Source organism: Megalobrama amblycephala, linkage group LG17 (assembly GCF_018812025.1).
Source record: "Megalobrama amblycephala isolate DHTTF-2021 linkage group LG17, ASM1881202v1, whole genome shotgun sequence".
Lineage (NCBI taxonomy): Eukaryota > Metazoa > Chordata > Actinopteri > Cypriniformes > Xenocyprididae > Megalobrama > Megalobrama amblycephala.
The window spans coordinates 17,421,096-17,440,054 of record NC_063060.1 but is presented as its reverse complement, the minus strand read 5'-3'; the positions used below and the strand labels follow the sequence as shown (position 1 = coordinate 17,440,054).

Sequence of the window (18,959 nt, the reverse complement as noted above, 5' to 3'; positions counted from 1 at the left end):
AGCAGGGATCAAAATGATTCAAGAATGTAAACAGATTAGGTTATTTGTTAAAATGTTGTTGTGTAATAGGTTACATTTCATAAGTAGCATAATATGTCCAGCAATGTGCATGATATCATTCATTTACAGCTTAGAAGATTGTTTACAGTATCCCATAACCTTCCTGTCAACATGCAGCCCATTATTTAATCAGCAGAAAGCTGGATGATGATTTTATTATTGGTGTTGGGTGACTGTTACACAAATATCCTAGTCGTGGCCATTTGCCAAGTCACTCCCTTCTTAACTACAGAATTCAATTCCTGCAGTAAACAAACAGTGAGTGGCGCTGTGCATCAAAGAATACCCATACATTACTGATGTGCCACAAATCGGCTTCTGGGGATTCTTATGCTGTTTTCCTTATAAAGGCATATTCAATAAAATGGATCCAGGTCGATTTAACGCTTCTTTAAAAAAATAAATGAAATGCATAAATAAAATAACTTGGGGGAGTACTTAGTATGTAAGTTATCAGCGGCACCCCGCAGGGTTTTGCCTTGGGACCAATAGAGCTTTCTCCCCCCCCATCATTCCTCGCAACTGACACTCCTCCGTGCAGTCGCAGGGAATCAACAGCTTCTTTCACACTGAGGATGAGGATGATGCCACACATGTAGAAGAGCATCATAGTACCGCGCTCACGAAAGAGATCTTCTGTCTGTGGATTCCGTGGTGCGAATAGTTGTGAATGAAAGACGTGAAGACAACCATACCAAGAGGCGCTGGGCATTTTTCCCAGGCTGTAATTCTCGAGGCGTGAATTCGCTCCTCTAGTCTATGTATGCTGAGATTTAATGAGACTTTCTGTCCCGGTGACATATAGACAAAACACTATTCATGTTGCAACCTCAAGCTTCATGACAATGGATTATTCGCTGTTATTATACAGCCTTTGGGTTCCCGTTATTCTCGCTGTTGAGGGTAAGTGTGAACGCTCTTTGTTACGGGGCTACTCGGTTTCGGAGCTGCTGTTATGGTCATCGGTTGGCTATTCCTTTTATGAAATAAATAAATACAGAATATGTAATTACAAAAAACTGTACTGAAGTGAGCTTGAAATTTGCTACCTACCGCGCGGACTGTTCGGGCTCGAAAACTTCGCGTTCGACGAAAACTTAAATGTCTTGGTGCGATTTTGCCTTTTATTCTCCGGGCACGGATGCAGCTGAATTAATGACAATATTTTAGTGCGTTTAATGTGAATAAATGAAAGAAGAGAAGAGAATACGTCCGTTTAGGTGTAGCCTTTCATAGCAGGGCTTAATGTGTCAGTTTCTGAATAATCATTAAATTAATGTCCCATTATTCTGTAGAATTCTGATATCCAAAGGTCTGCTCTGGGAAATGTTTTATTCCGTGTGGAATTCTATGTCTGAAGCTTTACAGAGAACAGTGAGATGTTCGTGTTATGTTATGGCATGTCCATGACCATGTATTGATACAGACGATGCTGTTTGTCCACATGCTCCGTGCCTTTGTTATTATAACAAACCATAAATCCACAGACTAAATCAATTCTATTAGCTAGTAATCTTTGTGTTAAATGTTCTTTACACATCCAAGCATCTTTTTAATCTGCTTGGAAGTGTTGAGTCTTGTGAGGTTATGATCTGCTTTGATCATTGCTGTATTAAAAATCTCATGTAGTTGTTAAATTTTCACATGTGCTTTGTGCTGCTTGTGACACATGGTTTAGGACTGCTGAAAGCCCCCTGTTGCTCTGGTGTGACACATTTCACCCTAAAGGCTTTTACCCAGTTAGTGATGATAGCAGCATCACTTCAGTGTAATTGCCACACATGTTAATTGACTTGCATGATCACAGCTGTTCAAAGGACTATACTAGGTGAGAAAAGGGAGTTGCTTCAAAGCAACAATGCATTTTGAAATTAAATCCAAGTCAGTTGCTATTTTGAAAACAGTGATGAGGTGAAACGTGCCAACATTGAGCCTAGGTGTGGTTTCGGAAAAGCTATTGATACCTTTGAGGTTTGTTGACTTCACATTACATTCTTATCGAGGACTCTTATGAATAGGTTAGTCTCCCCATCATATGTTCTAGCCCTCAAGCCCAAATGTAATTTAAAATGTATACAAATATAAAGATTTGTAAAACCTATTGTTTGCATATTGCATATATGCATAGAATTAGTCTCAGTTTCTCCTTGTAATTTAATGCTTGATTATTATTTATTTCATATTCAAAACAAATTGCTGCTTGGCAAAGATAAGACTGTTCCTTGTTACAAAATTACAGTCTCAAAGCAGGATTTTGTTACATATTTTTAGCGCAGATACATGCATAGCTGGCATCATTATGCACCTTGGTCATGTCTCAACAATCCTTAACTACAGTGGAGCCAGATACTCCTTCACCTTGGCCTTGACTACCTCGATTCTTCATCAGTTTCAGCGTCAGGATCTCAATCGATAGTGTGTGTGTGTGTGTGTGTGTGTGTGTGAGAGAGAGAGAGAGAGAGAGAGAGAGAGTAGGTGTTTGACTCATAGGCCTAGTTTCCGAGCAGGTTTCTTAACAGACTACATTAGTTACACTTCCAATGGAGGTCAAGTGGGCCAGGCACCTCATGACAAGAGGAAAAGTGTAAAGCTGCATCGAAGGTCCCCTGTGTCAATTCAGTCCATCTGTCAGAAGCCTTCCAGGCACTATGGCGTATAAATATAAAACAAAAAAATAAGTATTTTAGCCCTGTTAGTGGTTGTCATAACTGTGGATTGAAGTAGGGTGATTGTATTTCTGCTTTTGTTATTACATTGTTATTACAAGATAATAACACTTAAATGTTTACATGCACAGCTACATTTATTTTTTGCATTTCACTGCACTGCTTTCCCATTGTTTTTCTATGCTAAATGAATGTTTAACTGATGCGTTCACATCTTGCATCTTTTGCAGCATCTCGTTCATGACATGGTTATAAAAAGGCTTCAACTTTTATTAAAAAATTGAACTTTTGAAAAACGCATCTTTATACTTTGCACTTTTTTCCATTCCACTGCACTGGATCTCACATTTTTAAATGCAAAATCTCTGTGTGAATGGCCCCTTAATCTGACAATCCAAGAATATATTGCTCAATGCGTATACAAATAATTTATATGGACGAGTAACATATCTTGCTTGTGTTGTGTCTGCTGCACATCACTTTTGTATACCCACAATGTTAAGTCCAATTGTAGTCCGACTGACATGTACACATTCTGGACGATGCAGAGCTATAATCGCATATTATCGATTTTGCAAAAACTGAATTTGTGTGATTTCAGTCAGACTAAAGGCTCATTCATACCAAGAACAGTAACAATAATTATATTTTTATCAATATCATTCCTCTGTGACGTTACTTTTATAGTTGTGTTGTGATGTACATGTACTTATTGTAGTAATAACAGTAAATTATGCATAATTACAAGTAAATAATCCTAACCCTAACTGTAACTCTATAGTAAGTACATGTAATTACAATGTAACTACTGCACTGTAAAATAAAGTGTAACCCACCTATTCTCATAGCATTAATTAGTTATTACAACATTATGGTTATCGTCCTTGGTGTGAACAGGCCTTATTTCTGACTGAAATAATTTTTTTTAAAGTGCGTGTTATATAACTTCTTGTATTCCTCCCATAAACACTGCAAAACATGCCTTTAATGGTTGTTTAGTAGTTTTACATTCTGAAAGTCTAGTCGAGTTACAAAAGATTTGAAAGAATAATGAGCTGTTTTGTATATCTGCTGACTGTACAATGCAAAGTTTCAAAGAACATCCTGTACACTCATTTGTGTGAAATAGACTGCGATAAGCTGCTTTGTGTAAGAAATGATGAAAATCCACGATGCAGCCAAATGCACAGATGCAAAGAGCCTTAAGGAAAGACTGAATGTGATCATAAGGAATTGATCAAAGCATCAAAAGATCGGCCCGCAATTTTATGAATATTTCACACAGCGAAATGCCCTTACGGCCATTTCATCACACAATTAACTCTCTCTGTGATTTACAGCACTATTAAAGCGAGGTGTACAATCCACATAAACACCATGTGTACGTTTGCCAGCGTGCTTCGCATACACGTATTTACCGGGGCCTTAATCAGCTAAGTTGATGTTCTGCTCTAAATATTCCGTGGATTTGCTCGCAGATGTGCGTGTGTCACATTAATTTGAAGCGAGCGCTAGGCTTCATCGAACGCCGACTTACAAAGTGAATAAAACATTCGCATGTGCAGTTAATTTGCGGAAGCTGGCTCATGCAGTTTTGCTCCACTGATCGGAGTGTATTTAGAGAACAGTGAGCGCCTGGGATGCAGAATGTCACTGTGCTGCGAGCATCCCTGCGGTACGCAACAGGATCTGTTCTCAGATCAGCCACAGGCCAGAGCTGGAGTGGGTAGATAAATGCGGATCGCGTTATTAGTGTGTGGAGTGAAAACAGTGATTAGGCCTTCCACAGACTATGTAGGGAATTCAAATGAGTGAAGTGCTTTGATATGTAGCCGGTTAAATTACAGTTTTTAGCACGTTGATGCTCTGTTGTGTTTGGAATCGAAGCTGCTGTTGTCGGAGCCTCATTGATTGCCTGTTTTGCAGAGACTCTTATGGACAGCAGGTGGGCAACTACAGAGTTGGCGTGGACCACCTATCCAGAAAGCGGGGTGAGTGTTGTAGCGTTTTCCTGTCTGTAATTGTCCATAAGGATGGATATTAATCAACACATGCATTGATCTTAATCAACAAGACAAATGAAAGGAGGCCATTAACAAGAATGATCACTCTCAACCTCTCTGTTTGCAAGAATGTACTAGAGGCTCACAGCAGCAGTTTATTTTACACATGTGACTGGTGAAGAAATTAACCACAGCGATTCTGACCTTAAGCCTGACACCCCCCACCCAAATCCACTCGCTCCCGTAGTATGATTTGTCTTTGGAATGTGCATGCGAAGTCAGTCAATGGAAATGATGGGTTGCCATGGCAACAATCTTAAGCAGCTCAGCCCTTTCCGCAGGCTTGTGCTCGATGTCTGGCATCTCAAAAGGCATGCATCATCATAAGTAATGTGTTCCTTCACACCTGGAGATAAACACATGCTACCACTCGCTGTGATGCCTCTTAATTGTGTTGTGAGAAGTTCAGGGAACCCGAATGTCACATTTGAGAAAGCATTTCTATTTACCCTAACCACCGACATGAATTTAATTGAGCATTTGAGTCGTTCATTATTCCTACTTCCATTTAGTGCTGCTTTGGGGCACAACTTAAAGTATCGTCTTAGTAACGATCAGTAGATTTTATGATTTCTGTGTTTTGTGTGACATCGTGTCCTAATCAGACATGATGTAACACTTTTCCAGTGAGAATTTGTTGGTCCATGCGAACGCCAAAATGTGACACGATTTCACAGCCAACCTGAAAATATGACGTTTAATATATGGTTCAATGATGAAGATTGTGAAGATTTTATGCCATTTTCAAGAAAAGTTTCCATTTAATGACTCTAAAATTGGCATTTGCTGTAACCATCAAGTAAAAAGTTAATTTTATTCTAACACTTTGAATACATGTGAGTGTACACATCATTATTATCATTTCCAAACATGTTTAAGGCAAAAAAGTAAACCTTTTTGCTTTTACAAATATCATAAATTATTCACCACATGACATTTACAACCTGATCTTGACTTAAAAAGGCCAAATTATCTGATATTTTAAGAGACTTATTGATCTTGACAAATATTCAAGAGTGTCCTCTCTTTTTCCCCTGCATATTTATGCTTGTTGGTTGCACCGCATGACATTTTTTTAATATCAAAAAGCAGGATTTTTTTTTCCCCTAAAAAATAATAATACAAGATTATGCCAAATATGATATCAAGACAGTTGTTTTATCCTGACATTTTTGAAAAAAATATCAAAATTATTTTTAAAAATGACAACATGGTTATTATAAAAAGGTATATTTAAGTCATGAACTGCATTGATTTTTTTTTGTATAAATTTATCGCTCCACATGAAGAAAAACATAAATTGAAACCAAGCAATTGACTGTCCTGTCATAGCTGATTGGGGTTAATATTGAAGATTTTTATCATATGTATATTTATTACATTGTGCCTGGTCAGGACACTATGTTACTTTCAATAGAAACTATATACAAAGAAGGGTTTCACTATAAAGAGTGAGGAAGGTCATAAGTTATACCCTCACTGGGTTCCATGTTTTGCTTGTTTCTTTGGAAGGAAGCAACACAGTAAGACCTTAAATGCTAAAGTATACTTCACGGATGCAGTTACATTTCAAGAAAGTCAGTGACAGAATTTTATGCCCTTCTCAGTGGGAGGAAGTGAGTGGATATGATGACCACTTGAGCCCCATCAGGACATACCAGGTCTGTAACGTACTAGAGCCCAATCAGAACAATTGGCTCCGGACAGACTTCATCCCCCGTCGAGGAGTCCTTCGAGTCTACGTGGAGCTCAAGTTCTCTGTGCGGGACTGTGGCAGTATTCCAAATATTCCCGGTTCCTGTAAGGAGACATTTAATCTTTTCTACTATGAATCTGATGGAGACATGGCCACAGCAAGCAGCCCGCCTTGGAGGGAGAATCCCTATGTGAAGGTGAGCCAGAATAATGGTTTCTTTTAATTTAAGACTTTGCATAATGATACACTTCATACACAATGTTTTGGTGAATAGTGGTATTTTCACTATTTACTTGGGAATATAACACATATTTAAAGGGATAGTTTGGCAAAAAACAAAAAAAATTCTATCATTTACTCACCCTCCCGTCATGGTCACCGTGATTTTGCCAAGTAAGACATGCTCCTGGATCAACATATTTTGTTGATCCTGGAACAACATTCCTATCCGAAAATTTAGTCCTAACCTTTTCCCAACCCCTAAACCTAACCCTACCCATAACTTATCCCTAAAATAAAACACTGTTGTGGAAGCACCTAACCCAAGTTGTAAGCCTAAACTTGACATAAATGGTAAACTTGTCCTTCAAAAATCTGATTGGTTGATTGGAATGTTGTTCCAGGATCAACAAAGATGTTGATCCAGGAACATGTTGTACTTGGTGAAATCACGTTCACCCTCATGTCATACCAAACCTGTTTGACTTTCTATCTTCTGTGAAACACTAAAGAATATATTATGTCAGTGTCCATTTTATGAACATCAGTGGAGTCCAATATTATTTTCTGTGCTCTGCATAAGAAAGTCATAAGTTTAAGGTGTGGTCACGTTTTCACAGGAGAAATCCTGTAATTTCAATAGGAAATCACACAATTGGGAATTTTGTGAGAGGGCGAAATATTTTACACAGATTTAGCCAAAAATTGGCTAATGTGACCGCACCTTTAGTAAGTAAATGATGACAGAATATTTGGGTCCCTTCCAAATGTGATTGGACACAAATGTCCAGCTGAATGTCTTTACCTAATCTGTCTTTTGTCCCAGGTGGACACCATTGCCCCCGACGAGAGCTTCTCCTTGCTGGAATCGGGAATCGTCAACACCAAAGTACGGAGCTTCGGTCCTCTTTCCAAAGCTGGTTTTTACCTGGCCTTCCAGGACCTTGGCGCTTGCATGTCCCTGATCTCGGCCAGGGTCTTCTTTAAAAAGTGCTCCACCACCATTGCCAACTTCGCTGTCTTTCCCGAGACGGCCACTGGTGCCGAGGCCACCTCTCTGGTCATCGCCGCCGGAGCCTGCGTGCCAAACGCCGCTGAGGAATCGGTCCCTCTAAAGCTGTACTGTAACGGAGATGGAGAATGGATGGTTCCCGTGGGAGCGTGCACCTGCATGCCGGGCTTTGAGCCGGCCAAGAAAGACACTCAGTGCCAGGGTAAGTGTTTGGCTTTTTAAATCTGAGTAAAGCGGATTCCAGTTAAAGCTTCTGAGTGTATGCTGGCAGATGCTACAATATGGATTAAAAATTACAGAAGCAATTCAAAGGTTACTTGCAGGTCAGAGAGGTTTTATTATCCTTTTTTATGCAGTCATTGGCAATGCTAATTTTTTTGCAAGATTTTTAACACACATATCTCACACTGAATAGTATTTTTTGTTACATTTTTCATGTAAAGTGATCCTTTCTTAAAGGATTAGTTCACTTCAGAATGAAAATTTCCTGATAATTTACTCACCCCCATGTCATCCAAGATGTTCATGTCTTTCTTTCTTCAGTTGAAAAGAAATGAAGGTTTTTGAGGAAAACATTCCAGGATTGTTCTCCATATAGTGGACTTTAACGGCTACCAATGGGTTGAAGGTCCAAACTGCAGTTTCAGTGCAGCTTCAAAGGGCTCTACACGATCCCAGCCGAGGAATAAGGGTCTTATCTAGAGAAACCATCTCTCATTTTCTAAAAAAAATTAAAATTATATACTTTTTAACCACAAATGCTCGTCTTGCACTTGTTCTGTGATGCGCTACGCATTACGTAATCACGTTGGAAAGGTCACGAGCGACGTAGGCAGAAGAACCAAGCAAGTGTTTACAAAGTGAACATGCAAAGACTAAGTCAAACTGTCAATGTCGGACGATTTTGAAGTTGGAGGAGAAAATGAAATGGTGATTTTCACCCTACTGCGGTACATCTGCCTACGTCACACGTGACCTTTCAAAGGTGATTACGTAATGCGTAGCGCATCACAGAGCTAGTGCAAGATGAGCATTTGTGGTTAAACATTATATAAATGTTTTTTGTTTTTTTAGAGAATGACCAATTATTTCGCTAGGTAAGACCCTTATTCCTTGTCTGGGATTGAGTGGAGAACTTTGAAGCTGCATTGAAACTACAATTTGGACTTTCAACACTTTGGTAGCTATCGAAGTCCACTATATGGGGAAAATCCTGGAATATTTTCCTCAAAATTTTTTTTATTATTTTTTTTGACTGAAGAAAGAAAGACATGAACATCTTGGATGACATAGAGGTGAGTAAATTATCAGGTAATTTTAATTCTGAAGTGAACTAATCCTTTAATATTCGTAGATGATGTGAACTAATTCTTTGATGATTTGAAGTAATTTCAGAGGTTTGCTATTTTTAGATTAAAAATGAGTTTGCATTAATACCCTTAGTTTACATATGTGGCTCAATAAGGATCATGTGACACTGACGACTGGAGTAATGGTTGCTGAAAATTCACATGAATATATTTCTTTTAGATTTTAGATTGAACAGTTCTTTTAAATTGTAATAATACTTCACAATATTACTGCCACAATATAAATGCAGAATTGATGAGCATAAGAGACTTCTTACCGACCCCAAACCCAAACAGTAGTGTATATTTTATAATTATAATACTCAAATACTCTTTTTTTTCCAATTGAGTACACCTTCAAATGCCCCCAAAAGAAGGTTTTATCATATTGCAAATTTGTCTCGTAAGAACACAAAAGTGAACTTAAAACACACATGTACAATTTAAATCACGTATGATGAAAATTCATTTACTATTTTCCATTTAATAAAAGTAAATGGGAATTAATTTGTGAGTAGTCCCATTATCTGCTATTATGAAACAATTATGGTGCTTTTTGGTGTCGTTTTGGACCTCCACGCCCCATATCCCTGAATAAGAGTAGCCAGTACATTCTCTATTTGTATTCAGTAAAAATCCTATGTCTTTGACACAAGTAGTGTTAAGACTATTCACTAATTGGATTCCTCTTTGCATTCTGGGGTTAAAGGAGCAAAACTGCTAATAGGATTTTTAGGTGAATATGAAAAGGCCAGAATTTAGGAGCTGAACAAGGCTAGTATTGCCTGCCAGTCCAGAATCTGGAGTCTCGAGCAGCAAGAACAATGCGAGGATTCGGCCGTACTGATCCACAGTCTCTCCGCAGACCTTATCTGGGCTCAGCACAGAGGAGAGAGAGTCTCAGTAATGGGTGGAGGACTGCAGTGGTGTCATAGAACAAAGCTGCCAACAGCGCAGCCCACAGCTTCCATTGACACATCTGATAGGGTCCTAACAGAGCGATATACCAGAAACGGATGGTGCTGCAGAAGGCGAGACCAATTCTCCAACGCGAGTCTGTGAGAGTAATGGGGAAAATTAAAAGATAGACTAGAGAGAGAGAGAGAGAGAGAGAGAGAGTGGGGGAGGAGAGAGGGAGTGCGAGCAAATGATGAGGTGGGCTCAGAGTAATAAAATGTGAATTGGACGGGCCTCCTGGACTGTTCTCTGGGAAGGAACTGGTGGATAGAGGGGAACTTCCTTTGAGATTGCCAGTATGTGGCGGCTCATTTGTTTCCATCTGGTTGTTCAAGGTTAAGAGCTTGCCTTAAAGGACTGATAAACGACTCTCCCGGGCCGCGCTATACAGCCGTGAGATGCGCCGTGGCCAATGGAGAGTGTGTCTAATTTCCTTTATCACCTTCCAGCATTAATCCGCACACACACAGAAGGGAAACAGCCAAGCTCAGTTAACATTTCAAGTCAGGTTCGGCATGTTCTCACTTTCTTTCTCTCTCTTTCTCTCAAAGCTCTTCCCGTCTAATTCTTGCGCTCGGTCTGAATGCGGAACGCCACGCGTGTTAAGGTTGAGAGCAGGGGCCACTCGCTCGGATTTTCCACTGTCTTATTACACTAGCCGTGAAGCGATATGTGTCATGGGAGGAATACTGAAGATGTTTTTTCTGTATGTGCTATAATTCACCTGCGGTGTCACAAGCAGGAGACGATTCTCAGCATGGTCCCCATTAACTGCAGTGTTTTTGTGTGGAGATACGGGCGTGGTGGATTGTTTACTGGAAAAACAGAGCTTTGTGAAAGCTGCAGATTCCTCAGCCAGACTGTTACATCAGCCATTTTCTTCTAAAAGAAACGGACTGACTTAAGTGCGTCATTATAGCGCGCTTTGCCCTCGGCGGTGCAGTTTGCAAACTAACTTTATCTGAGCTTGGGTGATTCGTTATTGTTATTATTATGGTTCGAACCGTATTCTGAAATGCGTAATTTTTGCAATGGAAAAAATAGTTTATGCCAGTGATTTCCAGCTGGTTCATGACCCAGATTTTATTTTGGATATCAAGTGGCTGCACTGAAAAAAAGTGGTAAACTTGAAGGAATATTCCAGGTTTGATACAAGTTAAGCTCAACTGACAATATGTGTGGCATAATGTTGGTTACTACAAGAAATCATTTTCAAAAAAAGAAAAAGAGTCAAAAATCAAAGTTTTTGTGGCGACACTTACAATGGAAGTAATTAGGGAGTGTAATTTGAGCTTGTAAAGTTGTTCTTGTTATTTTTTATGGTTGTTTAGGCTTTACATTGTCGTGGCTTTGAAGTTACAGTGAGGCACTTACAATGGAAGTGAATGGAGCCCATTTTTTGGAGGACTCAAATGCAGAAATGTGACGCTTACAATATGAAAACACTTACATTAGTGATTCTATTCAAACTAGAGTGTTTATTTGAGCTGTAAAGTAATTTTTATGGTTGTTTTAAGGTTTTAGGCATTTAGTTGTCTTGACAATGAAACTTGAGTTTTAACAGAATTGTACAGTTGTTCTTGTTATTTTTACGGGTTATTTTTAGAGTCTTAGGTGTCATGGCAATAAAATAAACTGGCTATATCTAAGAAAGGTTAGTGATATTTCACACTAAAATCATGTTAACAAACAGATTTTTTTTTTTTTTTTTAGAAGAAGAAAAGTAGGGACTTAGGACAAATAAATGTTGTGGTAACCAGCATTATGCCACAAATGTTGTGGATTTAACTTGTATTTAATCTGGAATGGTCCGTTAATGAGCTAAATGTAAAAATAAAAAAATAAATAAAATAAAAAATGTGTTTAGGCTGACTCAGTGATGTTACTTTTTTTTTCTTTTTTCTTTCTTTTTTTTTTTTTTGGACAAAAAAAAACACCATCCAGTTTGGAAGCAAATGTTTAAGGTTAACCTGTTAACAAAATTAAAATGTATTTCACTTTGCATAGTATTTTTGCAGTTCATTTTTGAAAATGACATAATGTAACACCTTTTTTCTTCCTTTAGCGTGCACCCCAGGGACTTTCAAATCCAAACAGGGCGAGGGTTCTTGTACACCGTGCCCTTCCAACAGCCGGGCCAGCTCTAGGGCATCCAGCGTGTGCCCTTGTCAAAACGGCTACTACCGCGCTGACAGCGACCCCCCTGACACGGCCTGCACTAGTAAGTGTTGATCATCAGTGGCACTTGTTAAATTAAGATAGCTCCCACATTGTGTTAATTGTATGTTGAAAAGGTCTGCTCTGTGCATTCGCCCCGTTTGATGTGCCGACTAATGACACGGAAAAATGTGTTGATAAAAAGGTCATGATCGCTAATGTAAGCCCGTCGGTTCTCAGCATCTAGCGCATAAAGTGTGCGATTATAACTAGTTAGCTTCAGCGCTGTTGAGTCTTGACACATGGATTTAATTGGAAATATCACATAAATTCACACATTGATGCAATGTGTTGCAAAAGCCCCCGGTTGGAGAGCTTTTTTGCAGTGGAGGTCTTTTGAAACATTTTCAGGAAGCCTGAATGTTGTTTGTAATTTATATGTTTAAAAAAAAAAACTGAATTGTGCTGAAGGTATGCAAAATAAGAACTTTTTTTTTCCAATAATTGTAACCAAAGCTTCCAGTTCCTTAGGCAGTTGTGCTTTGAAAATCCAGCTTCTGGATTTAATTAGTTTACATCATGATTCACTGAGCAAGATTCATTGGTTATAGATTTGACCCTGACAATAACTATAGTGTGCACTGTAAATCCTAGTTAGATATTTTTGGAACAAATATGACAACCAATGGCTGTCTAACTTTAAGCATCCTGATTTTTTTAATTAGTGTTGGATTACAGTGTAACGATCTACATAACTAAAGTGTTTTTATTCCTGACTAAACATATGCTGTAGGATATGTGCAGAAAATATTTTTGCTCCAAGATATCGTATTCAGCACTTCACTCGTTGTGTCCTGTCTTCTGATTTGTATTTCCACAACATGAAGATAAGATCTTATGGATTTATTAATGAACCGCTCATTTTAAAATCTTCCTGGTCTACTAACATTTGTTATGACATCCGCATCAAACTCTACAATAAGTAAATTCACTTCATCAGCTAATTACTCTTTGGTAGCGATGCCTTAGTAATATACAGAGCTACCACTAAAACAGAATTCTAAAGATGACTGCATGCTTGTTTCTCTGACGCATAAGGTCTGTAAAACTTTACCGTTGTTTTCCTAGCTGTTCCCTCGGCTCCTTTAAACGTGATCTCCAGTGTGAACGAGACTTCGGTGTCACTAGAGTGGTCCGAGCCACGGGATTTAGGTGGGCGAGGGGACGTGGTGTATAATGTGGTGTGTAAAAAGTGCCTGCACGATGGCGGGTCCTGCGCACGGTGTGACGATAACGTGGAGGTGTCGCCACGGCGACTGGGTCTGGCCGAGAGGCAGGCGGCAGTGAGGAATCTACAGGCACACACCCATTACAGCTTTGAGATCCAGGCTGTCAACGGGGTGTCCCCCAAGAGTCCAGCCTCCCCGCAATATGCCACTGTCAATATCACCACCAATCAAGCAGGTGAGAGATTCATTTTCTATTGTCTAATAAACCAGTAAACCACAGGAGACTGTGCTTATACTCCCCAATCAGGTAAAATCACAGTAAAGCACAGCCTCAAGTGACTTATTGCTTTTATTTAATGGTGGCACATGGGTCAATGACAAATAACACCATCTACAATAAAGAAAAGGAGAAATCTTTTATACATTTAAAACAAATGTGCAAGTTCTAAGAAATGTACTCTTTGTAATCATGTTGGTTTTGAAAACTATACATACTGTATGGTTTGAAAAACTTTTTTTTTCACAATGTTCAAGAAAAATGTAAATTTGATGACTATTAGTGGGGTGAAAAGTAAACATTTAAACATATTTTTTCTATATATATATATATATATATATATATATATATATATATATATATATATATATATATATATAAAAATCAAGTTGTAATTATTTAAGAAAGAATTATTAGAGATTATGTCAAACTACTTCATAAGATTTTTTTTTTTTTTTTTTTTCATTACAACATCAGGACAGTTGTATCACCCTGACCTTTTGATACACCCCCCAAAAAAAGGGGAAAAAGAATTTTAAAAACATCAAAAGGTGGTATTGACCACTGACCCGCAACCAATATGATCAAATTTATTTTTTTAATTATTTAGTTTATTATGCATAAGAATCAAAATACACTATTATAATATTGCAGAATTGTACAATCTCTACTGTATTACACCAAAATACAGTAGAGATTGATATGCAAAGTGTTTTCTTTTTTACTATTTGTATTAAGAATTTTATTTCCCTGCTGTCTGTGAGATCAGACCAGACTAGTGACCCATTTTTGGGTCACGATCCACCAGTTAAAGGGTTAGTTCACCCATTAATTACTCACCCTCGTGTTGTTCCACACCTGTAAAACCTTTGTTCATCTTCGGAATACAAATTAAGATATTTTTGATGAAATCCGAGAGGTATATGACTCGTCCATAGACAGCAATATTATTAAAGGTGCAATATATAAGAATTTTGCAGTAAAATAACCAAAAACAACTAGGCCAGTGTCATATATTTTGTTCAGTTGAGTACTTACAATATCCCAAATGTTTGCAACTATTTGTAAATCGTGATAATTGCAATTTTAACCAAGGCTCCGGGACGTGTGAGGAGTCGCCTGTCAATTGCGTCATACTCGCGTTAACCCTCAGTTTCCGGTTTTATTGTAGAAACCATGGAAACACCAAAGACTCTTTAATATTTACATGTTTTAACAGATACAGCTGTTGTGTAAGGGAACAACTGTTTTGATATATTTATGGACAGAAAATTAATTATTGTTATATAGCTCAACTTACTGTTTAGGCTAAATCTAATTTTAGGTACCATGCTCTACCATGCCTCAGAGATAAAAAAAAAATAAAAATGTTTAGTAGCTAACATAGCATAATCAGATGCAGCTTTATTTTTAGTAACACACTCAAATGCATCTAATATGATAAACAGAGCTGTGTTACCTCATACTCATGACCGGAAAAGCGGAAGCGGCATCGGCGACTGTGTCATAATAAAAGTTCTGCTGCTCGTGAGGTGTGTGTTGCGCAATCGCTCCAGCGGCCTTGTTCAGCTCCCACAACACTCAATCCTGCTCTGCTTCATACTACAATAACGTTAATAATCTCATCCATGAACATGATTTCTTCCTATCCAAATTCTATTCCACTGTCCGTTGAGATGGAGACCACATGTCCCAAGATTCCACGCTCAAACTTGCCGTCATCAAGCTACGCCTTTGTTTTGAATAGGCCTCTAGCGACCTCTAGCGGACAGAAAATATTACATATTGCACCTTTAATATTTTCAAGGTCCAGAAATGTACTAAAGACATCGTTAAAACAGTCGATGTGACTGCAGTGGTTCAACCTTAATTTTATAAAGTGACGAGAATACTTTTTGTGCGCAAAAACAAAATAATGACTATTCAACAATCTCTTCTCTTCTGTATCATTCTCATTCGTTATTTACATCTAGCGCGTCCAGGTTCTACGTCAGAATGCTGACTCATTATTGGCCGGCTCCTGCGTCAGCATCACACGCATACGTCAATTGTATTGATTACATTGCTGTCTACAGACGAGTCATATACCTCTCGGATTTCATCAAAAATATCTTAATTTAATTCTGAAGATGAACCACAGGTGTGGAACGACATGAGGGTGAGTGATTGATGACAGAATTTTCATTTTTGGGTGAACTAACCCTTTAAGAGACACTGCCTTAATCAATCTGATGTTATTCTAATAAAGTTATTCAACTTTTCTCTCTCTCCATCTCCTAACACTTCCAGCTCCATCCGCGGTCCCCACCGTCCACTTAATGCGGGCCACAGCTGGCACTCTCAGCCTCTCCTGGCTGCCCCCAGAGCGGCCCAATGGCGTGATCCTGGATTATGAGATCAAGTACCAGGAGAGGGTGAGGAACTGCTGTGCATCTAAATCACCCCTGACTGAAGAACTCTTGAACCTGAGCCAGATGACATTACACCAGGCACCCAGCATGGGTTTAACTGGCGTGAGCTCAAAGTAACCCTGGCTCGACTTAAAGTGGAGTACAATGGAACAACAGATGGCCACTGGTCAAAACCCAATTGCTAATGCTAAAAAGAGCGGAGCTTAATTCGTCTATAGGATTTACTTGCGCCGCGTGTTTGGATCACAGTTTTAGCCCTGGAATGTCTTTTCAAATACTTTTGATCTGCTAATTGCAGTGAAAACTGTTAACTAAACATTCACTTTAAGCAATGAATGACTCGAGAGTCTAGTTTTGGCCGTTCAGTGTGTATGTTTTTCTTTTTCTCAGGGAGAGTCGTTCTCTCACACGGTCACCGCCCAGCACACCTCGGCCAAAGTGGAAGGTTTAAAAGCTGGCACGGTGTACGTTGTGCAGGTACGTGCTCGGACGGTAGCCGGGTATGGACGTTATAGCAACCCGGTGGACTTCAGTACAAGTCTGTATGGTAAGTACACAGACGTTTTATTTCTTTTGCATCTGTTGCAAAGATACTGAGTGGCCAAGAGCATTTTTATAGGACAAACCATATAAACCTTCCCATAGGAAAGGATTATCACAAATGAGATCTCTGTAATATCCGAATTGTTTCTCCTAGACAGCACTGAGCTTTAATCTCCTGCTTCTCAGGTATTTCTCCTGAGAAGAAGACCCTAGAAATGTTGCATGTGTCTTAAGTCAAATATTTCAATATGAACATTTCACATTAAATTCCTCCAAGCCTATATGATCTGAGCTTTGTCATCCATATTCATTTTATAGTTCTGTACTCTTGCCTTATGTCAACAGCTATGTCTGTTTTTATTGTTCCTGATGTATTTTAGAAGAAGCATTTCATATGAAGCTTTGCCTATTTTTCTGTTATTGGTTTTTTAAATGCATTTAAATTCATCTGACAGATGACCCAGAGCGGTCAGTACAGGACCTGTTGCCGCTCATTGTGGGCTCTGCCTCAGCTGGATTTGTGGTCATCCTTGCCATGGTGGTCATCGCTGTTGTTTGCCTTAGGTAAGTTTTATCTATGAACACCCGTACATGACTTAAGGATAGTTCTGTCATCATTTACTCATCCTCATGTTGTTCCAAACCTGTGTGACACCGATCAGGCATAACATTATGACCACTGACAGGTGAAGTGAATAACAATGATTATCTCTTCATCACGGCACCTCTTATATATATTAGGCAGCAAGTGAACATTTTGTCCTCAAAGTTGATGTGTTAGAAGCAGGAAAAACGGGCAAGCGTAAGGTTTTGAGCGAGTTTGACAAGGGCCAAATTGTGATGGCTAGATGCCTAGGTCAGAGCATCTCCAAAACTGCAGCTCTTGTGGGGTGTTCCCGGTCTGCAGTGGTCTGTATCTATCAAAAGTGGTCCAAGGAAGGAACAGTGGTGAACCGGCAACAGGGTCATGGGCAGCCAAGGCTCATTGATGCACGTGGGGAGCGAAGGCTGGCCTGTGTGGTCCGATACAACAGACGAGCTACTATAGCTCAGAATGATCAAGAAGTTAATGCTGGTTCTGATAGAAAGGTGTCAGAATACACAGTGCATCGCAGTTTGTTGCGGATGGGGGTGCTTAGCCGCAGACCAGTCAGGGTGCCCATGCTGACCCATGTCCAAGTCCAAGCGCCAACAGTGGGCACGTGAGCATCAGAACTGGACCACAGAGCAATGGAAGAAGGTGGCCTGGTCTGATGAATTACATTTTTTTTACATCACGTTGATGGTTGGGTGCATGTGCATTGCTTACCTAGGGAACACATCGCACCAGGATGCACTATGGGAAGAAGGCAAAAAGAAGGTTTTGCTGGGAAACCTTGGGTCCTGCCATCCATATGGATGTTACTTTGACACCTACCTAAGCATTGTTGCAGACCATGTACACCCTTTCATGGAAACGGTATTCCCTGGTGGCTGTGGCCTCTTTCAGCAGGATAAAAAATCATTTTTGCCACAAAGCAAAAGTGGTTCAGGAATGGTTTGAGGAACACAACGAGTTTGAGGTGTTGACTTGGCCTCCAAATTCCCCAGAACTCAATCCAATCGAGCATCTGTGAGATGCAATTGTGGATTTTTTTCTTTTGATCTTGGAGAAAATGGGAATGCAAAATTTATATTTGCTGTCATCTCCAGTTCTCCACTGTAGATGTTTACTCAAATATGGTGACTTCCACTCCTGAAAACTCTGGAAATGTGAAAAGAGTCCATTCCAGTAGGAATCCACACAATCAAGAATTTTGCATGAGGTCGCGTTGACCAACAGAAAGCTGCCTGGTTTGAAAGTGACTTCTGCTTCTTTTTTGCTTGTGAAATCTTCTCAAAATTTTGCTAATGTGACCACGCCTTAACTTGTGGTAAGATAGTAAGAAAGTAAACAGGGTGCATTTAAATATCATGTTTACTTAGCAAAGGGTTATTTGTATTGTTTATCATTTCAATGTCTCAGTACTTGGTGTCAAACAAACTCAATAGCACAACAGCAAAATGAGATCAGATGGGCACTGCAAAACAGACTTCAAAGTGCGTCTGACTTCGGATATTTATGAGGCACTCACAAGATGCTCATTTGAGGCCACTTCGCCCAGATCCGAGCGTAGACTGGGACGTTGCCAATCACTCCAGAGACGGCAGACTGCCACTGTGTCTATTTGACACATTCTTCTTGACTGTGACCGCCTTGTTGTGCCAAAGCGTCTCCTCCTCTCCGCTTCAAGCTCTTTCTTCTCTCTCATTCATGCCCTCTGTGCTAGTATCCTAATGT

The 18,959-nt window shown here is 39.4% G+C and overlaps 1 protein-coding gene across 1 annotated transcript in view; it reads left to right on the top strand.

Annotated features, from left to right (window-relative positions):
* The first annotated feature begins 404 nt into the window (after window positions 1-404).
* The window catches only part of ephb3a (eph receptor B3a), a 38,527-nt gene continuing 19,972 nt past the window's right edge, over window positions 405-18,959 (top strand). The window contains exons 1-9 of the mRNA XM_048163804.1: window positions 405-963; window positions 4,653-4,717; window positions 6,397-6,681; window positions 7,531-7,918; window positions 12,088-12,243; window positions 13,308-13,643; window positions 15,975-16,099; window positions 16,487-16,643; window positions 17,095-17,203. Of these exons, the coding sequence (XP_048019761.1) occupies window positions 837-963; window positions 4,653-4,717; window positions 6,397-6,681; window positions 7,531-7,918; window positions 12,088-12,243; window positions 13,308-13,643; window positions 15,975-16,099; window positions 16,487-16,643; window positions 17,095-17,203 (1,748 nt within the window). The 5' untranslated portion in view covers window positions 405-836. The remainder of the gene's footprint in view (window positions 964-4,652; window positions 4,718-6,396; window positions 6,682-7,530; window positions 7,919-12,087; window positions 12,244-13,307; window positions 13,644-15,974; window positions 16,100-16,486; window positions 16,644-17,094; window positions 17,204-18,959) is intronic.